The sequence below is a fragment of the Lactuca saligna genome, chromosome 3, assembly GCF_052625555.1.
Source record: "Lactuca saligna cultivar CGN05327 chromosome 3, ASM5262555v1, whole genome shotgun sequence".
NCBI lineage: Eukaryota > Viridiplantae > Streptophyta > Magnoliopsida > Asterales > Asteraceae > Lactuca > Lactuca saligna.
In genome coordinates this window covers 219,984,519-219,992,230 of record NC_136419.1, presented here as the reverse complement: position 1 = coordinate 219,992,230, position 7,712 = coordinate 219,984,519, and the positions used below count along the sequence as shown (strand labels likewise).

The window sequence follows — 7,712 nt, the reverse complement described above, 5'->3', positions numbered from 1 at the left end:
TCAACGAGTCTGGTGCTCCCAACTCATCGAGTTCCTTTATGAAAGTGAATAAGTTTTGATTTTAAATAAATACTAGAAACCAGGCGTTACACAGTACTTGTCTAGTGATCAAGCAAGTCTATATAAGAAGAAAGAACCATGTATTAGTGTGATGTAAAAAAGTCCACGTAATAAATGAATGAGTGTTATAAAAAAATAATTAAAAAAAAAAGTCAATTTGTAAGTGTTGGAACGAAAGTGAAACAACACAGTTGATGAGAAACTGAAGCAAAGTTACAAATCAAACAAATTGAGTTTCTACTCGGTTGATCACAAAAGACCATATAATTAATGAATGAGTATTCTATTTACCCTAGATTATGGACCCCCATTAGAATCCTTCTTCCGTACAAAAAACTCGCAATGCAGAACAACTGAATTCACTAAACAGTTGAATTTTTTTATCAATGACATTCAGCCTATTCAATAAAAAGTCAAAATGTTAAACTCTAACTCACCCTCACATTATATCGAACACCTAGTGGCACAATTTGTAAGCTGTATTTATTAGACTAATTTGTTAGCAGGATAACGCCTTCAACTGAATAGCCTTAAACCAAATTAGTGGATCACTAAGTACTTATAGCATTTTCATGAAGATTTAAAGTAAAAAAAAAAAAAAATTGAAATGAACGTAATAGGCAAATCAAACAATTCAAGGGCTAAAATCATCAAAAAAAATCTAAACAAGCATAAACTAAACTTTCTTTGAGTTTTACCGAGCTTCTAAAGCTTTCAAGACAGAATACACACAGAGACAATTATACAAATCCATAAAAAGATTTATCAAAACGAAAGAAAAAAGATCCACCGATGTTAAAAAGTAACTGGTGCCCACCAGTTTATTCAAAAAATTAATCAAGATGGATGGTAATTTTAAAAGCTCATTCCTCGTATTTGGTTTAGTCTCTCTTCTTCCCTGATTCTCTGCATGTTTAATTATTATCTAGATCAATATTAAAACCCTAGATAAATAGGAGTTTAGATTTGGGAGCCGAGAATTAGGAAATTCAAAAATGAATACAAATTAATGATTTCGAAAATATTAATTAAATTAAATGCATGAAGGATATAAAGGTGAAAACACTTTTTGCTGAAACCGAACATGGAAAAGACATATGAAAAAAGAAAGTCTTTTATTAAGATATGTAGATGTAGATGTGTCTAAAATCTCAATAAACAATCACTTGGTGACTATATAATAGCAATGCAGAAAGTGAAAAAAAAAATCATGTAACCATCAGATGAACAATAGTCGATATAAAAAAATTGTTGTGTCTAGAAAAAGTATACAACCACAATTATTTGACAAAATGCTTAATAACAACAACACTTTTGTCATGGTTTTATTAAATCATTCTGTCTGAATTCTCAAAACAATCGTTTTTGTTACTAAATAATAGTAAAATTCATTTTGAAAACAAATTCATGTCGCCAATTTCTCAACAATAGTGACTATGTGTCAAGTTTATTCACGTTTATTATAATTAATTAACAGATACAATGATTAATTAATAGATAGATTACTAGATACAATATAGATTTTCATATGACCTGAATGAATTGAAATTAAAAAAATATTTTATTTTGATATGGATGTTTATGTATAGAGGACAAAAAATTATGCCCTTAAAATAAAAAAATTTAAAAAAATGAAATATGTTTTTAACTATAATCCGCTACATTCGCTACCAACTAATAAATATTCATGATTGTGTTTGTACGTTGATATGTTGCATTCTGAAGCCCATGAAGCCCATGATGGTCAGGCTTAAGGTTGCCCGATTGTGAAAGATGCGTTTGACGGGGTGATCGATGCAAAGATTTGGGAGATTTGGTATGTGAGCAATGAGGCTTTGTTCCAAAGGAAAAAAAAACTATTATGGATTTTTCTTTTGAGTTTATTGCTTAAATTTGTCATTTTCATTCTTTAAAAAGTCGTGATGTCCTGATTGCTTTGTAATAGTTGTTTGCTGCTAGCTACTGCCTAGCAGTGTCATTTTATGGCTTTATAATGCACTACTTTATAATCCATACGAATCACAATTATAAAATTAATTAAACTTTCTTATTAAAAAATAAGAATTATTAATCAATTATTTTAAATAAATTCTTACTTAAGAGATATTTTTTTGATTATATAAAATTATAATCGTTGATTTAAATAAATAGATGAAGCTATACCACCTTATAATTTATATTAATTTTATTTTACTTTTAATCTAATGTTATTAATTTAATATATTAGAGTGAAATAATTTAAAATTTGAAATTTAAAATGTAGAATCAAGTATTGATTTAATTTAACTAGAGTAACAAATTTAAAATTTAAAATTGATAATTAATAGGCTGACAAGTAATATCATATGTGATATATAATATTAATGAGAAATTCTAATAGTATGACACTTGTCAATAAAAGAATAACTTACTCATTTATTAGAATAAGGATTGATATTTGCCGGTTCCAACAAAAATAATTAGTACAATATTCAACATCTGATTATAAACAATACAATCACTAATTATTATATCACATCAACAGTTATTACATATCTCATATCTGAGAACTTTAAAAGATCCATGGATACGAAAATATGAATTTATTAAGCAGCATGATTCGGGGCTTTATTCAAGCTTAAAGTTACTTCCCCAAAATTCTGCTTGGAAAACATTTCATGCACACAAAACGTAAAATTATTAGAGCAATAAGAACGACCAGACATGCCGTAACTTAGACTTTTTTCATGCTTTCGCCTTCTTCAGTTTTGGAATCACTTCAACTGGTTCTTCTGCCTCAATCATTTCATCATTGACTCCATCTTCTTCTTCATCTTCCACATTCACTTCTAGAGCTCGTTTCAGAAGCCCCACTTTCTCAAGAGTCTTCTTTTCAGGTTTGTCCTTAGTAAGAAACCTTCTGAACCAATTTGCAGATTTTTTGGGATACCTCTGGAGATTGTTCTTGTAATCAACGTAGATCATACCAAATCGGTCACCATAACCACTTCTCCATTCAAAGCTATCCATGAATGACCATACAAAGTACCCCATAATGTTCCTGTAAGATCTGTAACATCATACAAAAAGATTAAGATTGTGTTTAATCATTATCCCTTGACGTGGGAATAAATAAAATGAATAAATGAATCTGCTTTAACTTACACCCTGGCTTTTTTTATTGCTTCGATATGCTCTTTTATATAGGTAATTCGTTCTGTATCATCTCGAATTTGCTCATATGTTTTGTCAGGATTATTTAGTTGTGGGAATCCTGTCACAAGATAACAATGTAATCATAAATTCAAAGTTTTTGAGGATTAAACTAGGAATAAACTTTGTTGAAAGCATAAGCAAGACTTAATAATATTATTTCTTAAGTTTATTAAGTGTCGTCTAGAAAATATGTGTTGAAAATGACGTGTATGTTCATTATAGCATGTTTATAAATGTCATTTAGGTATAGTTAATGGTATATGAGAACCGTTGTTAAGGTTAGGAACAATTATAACGATTGGAGACAGTTAACAATAACAAAGATACATAAACCAATGGATTATTATTTTACCATTCTCAGTAATTACGATGTGTTTCTCATGAACATCGTACTTTTTGATTATGTAATCCAAGAGCCCAGTAAGCCCTTCAGGATAAAGATAAACAAATGACCCTTTGTCTTCAGTTTTGTCAATTGTGTAAGCCTGCAAATTAAGTTGTTATAAAGATAGTTAATATATTAGGTATACATGTTTAGCAAAGTAAACAATATTTGAATTTATTAATCTTTTCATTGGCATGTCCATTTGTTTCTTTTGTTATTTATAGTATAGTTATCTTACCCTTTTTCCAATATCGTTACCATTAGGATCTCGCCCTAAAACATGAGAAAAAAGAAAAAGAAAACCATGTAACTTATTCTTGAGAAACATGAATCATTATGAAGATATATGGATATATAACTTGTTTTCACTATCACAAATTATCTGTAGAAGAGAAAGTTGATAAATGTTGTAAACAAATCAAGCCTATTAGTTTTCCATTACCTGATGCCCAGTAGTGACAATCTGTTCGATAACCAAGAGGAACAACATCAGAAGATTCACTTAAGGGTGCAGCATAATTTGCTGTGTAGTAGTTTATTCCAAGAAAATCATAAGAACCTTTCAATCTTTCACTTTCCTTCATACAGAATTCTGGTAAACGACCAGGTGGGTTTTTAGAACTCAAAGAGGGGACAAACTTTTTCATGTTTTTTGGCCAAGTACCACTTGTTAATGGATCCAAAAACCTAAAAGATGAGTCATCATAACATATAATTTCAATGTTAATATTAGCAAACTAAGTGTAAAACTTTTCGTTCCTCATATTATACAAATGCGTACCATCCGAGCATGAAATCATAGGCATACGCAACAGCTTTCAAATCGTCGTCATTGTTTGGACCTCGATATGGCTTGAAAAAGTTGCAATCAAGTGTAATTCCCACTTCACCTTTTTGATAATCCTAAGAATCGATGCTTCATTTAGTTAACTGATAAATTACACCAGCCAATTCAAGTAGTTAAACGGAGAAGTTGTCTGGTTATCCGCTTTTATAAAGCAAAAACCGTTTTTTTTCAAATCTATAACCCTCCGGTAGATATTTCCCTTCTATTAAGTGCACCATTTTTTCTTTAAAAATTATAATAAATTAATTCTACACTTCCATTCCTACTTATTATTATTATTATTATTATTATTATTATTATTATAATAAGAACAATAATAATCTTTTTGAATTTAAAGTGAATATGATTAATAAATTTTTTTTTTGAATTCCACCGGCCATAGTCTAGTTTTTCCGGTTTTTTGAACCGGTCCGACCGCTAACCGATCACACCATAAAACTTGTTTGACGACTGGTTACGACGGTATGATAACCGGTCTGGTTTTCTAAACATAGGTTTTAGGATTTATCAATCACAATCACAAGGTGTAGGTGATATTTGGATTAGTGTCAAGTAATTAAGTTTTTATTTTTTTACAAAACACCAAGCAATTGGAACATATTATTCACAAAATACCACTAAAGTTAAGGGTCTATGTGACCAAAAAGTTTTGGCTCCTTGCATTATCATATTTTTTTTAATTTTTTTTTTAGTTTTTTTTATTTTTTTTTTCATTTTTTTTAACACAATGGTATCTTTTGAACATGTCAAATGATTCATTATTTATTTATTTACAACAATAACTCGTAATATAGTTTTTTTTACTATTTAATACCTTGTATTTTTTTTAATATTTAATACCTTGTATTCATTCTGATATTTTTTATATGCAGCTGCATGACAGTTGAGTAGATTATATGCAACAACATATGGCTCCTTTCCAGGGTTACTATCTTTGTCATTTGCACCCCGACCAGGTGCACCATCACCCGTTACGTAACCAAAATAAGTGAATCTGTACGGCTCGTTTAATGTCACCCAATGCTTCACTCGATCTCCAAACTCCCAAAAGCAAACATCCGCATAATCGACAAAATCCTTGCTAAATATTTAAAACTAACGAATAATGAATTGAGAATTAAATACAAAAATAATATAATTTCACATACGTACACAATGTTTGAACTTAAGAAACCCATGTACTCTTCTTCCAAAGCATTTGGAAGATCCCAGTGGAAGAGAGTGACAAATGGCTTAATCCCATGGTTTTCCAGCTCATCTAGTAACCTATTGTAGTGATTAATGCCTTCCAAGCTTTTACCCATGGATACTTTCCCACCTAGTAGATTTAATATGAAACAAAAACTATTGTGTCTGCTATAAAGATAAAATTAATAGAGAATACACAATATTTTGTGTCTTATTATTCATCTGACCCATACATGCAACTGGGGCTTACCAGCATATAATTGTGTCGATTTTGCTTCTTTTTCACATAATAATAAATATATGATAGTCTCATTAAGTTATACATGACTAAAACGATGAGATTCACCTGGTAATATTCTGGACCATGAAATAGAGAATCTGTAATACTCTACACCCATTTTCTTCAGCAACTGAACATCTTCCTAATGATAGTTGCAAAGAAAACAAAAAAGAAGAATCAAGCAAATACAATGTATGTGTATATAAAAGCACATATGATATTGTTAGTATATGATAAATTCAATCTACAAGTCTCATCAGCTAGGATTGACGTGTCAAAGAACATCTTATATATATATATATATATATATATATATATATATATATATATATATATATATATATATATGAGACGACCTAATTTTGTGAGACCGTGAGACGTATTTTTTTTATTTTTTTTTAATTTTTTTAAATTTTTTTTAGTTAATTCAAGTTCCAAAAATAAATATTTAAAAAAAGAATTTTTGGATTTTTCCATTTATTTTACATTTTAAAATTATTTTTTTAGAATATATCAGTGTAATATTTATTAGAATATTTCACGTATTTTTCAAAAATAATGGAATTTATTTTTATTTTTTTTGAATTTTTTTAGTTAATTCAAGTTTCAAAAATAATATTAAATTTTTTTTTAGATTTTTCCATTTATTCTGCATTTAAAAAAAAAAATTAGAATATGTCAGTGTAATACTCTATTAGAATATTTCACTTATTTTTTTTAAAAAATGGATTTTTTATTTATTATTTTTTTATTTTTTATTTATTTTTATTTTTTTAGTTAATTCAAGTTCCGAAAATAATATTTAAAAATTGATTTTTTGGATTTTTCCATTTATTTTGCATTTTAAAATTATTTTTAGATTCGGTCTCACGACCTATATATATATATATATATATATATATATATATATATATATATATATATATATATATATATATATATATATATATATATATATATATATATATATATATATATATATATATATTCTCTAATAAATGAATATTTTTTATCATTTGTCAGACACTCATTCAATTTGTCAAATATCGTTTCATTACTATTTTGAAATAATTTTTTCACATGTTATTTTAAAAGTTTTTCTATTTTATTAAATTTCATATAATATTTTAAAATAATAATTGCAATAAATGTATATCAATTTCATTAGTGAACTTACATTTTAGTTTTAAAATTTTCAAAATTAAACCTTATTAGTTTATTTATTTCTTTAAATTATTTGTTAAAATTTAAAAGATAACAAACATTTTCATTATAATAAATTATTATTTTTCTTATTTTTTATAAATTTAAAATTTCAAATATTTTGATTTTTATATTTAATTTTTTTCGAATTAATCTATATAATATATGAATCTCTTTATGCGTGTTCTCTCTGTATGTGTATATGTGTTTTTGATATCTGAAAATGAAAATTCAAGAGAAATTTTTGTTGGGTTTTTTTATACGCTTAATAAGCATAGAATTTATAAATTTAATTAAACAATGAAAACCCACAAAACACATTACCTTCATTCTTGCATAATTATCAACCGCGATACAAACACATTACCTTCATTCTTGCATAATTATCAACCGCGATACATGCATTTGCACCTCCAGTAATTTTATCTGCGAGATTGTTATCCATTTTTTTTTGTTAAAGAATGATCGTTATCCATTTGATTCAAGGTAAAAGTACAGGCTACTTTTTTATTTTTAGAGAGAGAGAGAGAGAAAGAGAGAGAGAGAAAGAGAAG

The 7,712-nt window shown here is 27.5% G+C and overlaps 1 protein-coding gene across 2 annotated transcripts in view; it reads right to left on the bottom strand.

Moving 5' to 3' along the window:
* Nucleotides 1–2,505: 2,505 nt before the first annotated feature.
* The window catches only part of LOC145037845 (beta-glucosidase 24-like), a 5,875-nt gene continuing 668 nt past the window's right edge, over nucleotides 2,506–7,712 (bottom strand). The window contains exons 3-12 of one of the 2 annotated variants that reach the window (XM_078986588.1): nucleotides 7,526–7,584; nucleotides 6,022–6,097; nucleotides 5,640–5,805; nucleotides 5,328–5,568; nucleotides 4,422–4,543; nucleotides 4,083–4,327; nucleotides 3,879–3,913; nucleotides 3,608–3,740; nucleotides 3,205–3,313; nucleotides 2,506–3,109 (exon numbers count right to left, since the gene is read on the bottom strand). In XM_078986588.1, the coding sequence (XP_078842714.1) occupies nucleotides 2,785–3,109; nucleotides 3,205–3,313; nucleotides 3,608–3,740; nucleotides 3,879–3,913; nucleotides 4,083–4,327; nucleotides 4,422–4,543; nucleotides 5,328–5,568; nucleotides 5,640–5,805; nucleotides 6,022–6,097; nucleotides 7,526–7,584 (1,511 nt within the window). In that variant the 3' untranslated portion in view covers nucleotides 2,506–2,784. Of the gene's footprint in view, nucleotides 3,110–3,204; nucleotides 3,314–3,607; nucleotides 3,741–3,878; nucleotides 3,914–4,082; nucleotides 4,328–4,421; nucleotides 4,544–5,327; nucleotides 5,569–5,639; nucleotides 5,806–6,021; nucleotides 6,098–7,482; nucleotides 7,585–7,712 lie in introns of both variants that reach the window. The other variant, XM_078986589.1, reaches the window with a different exon arrangement.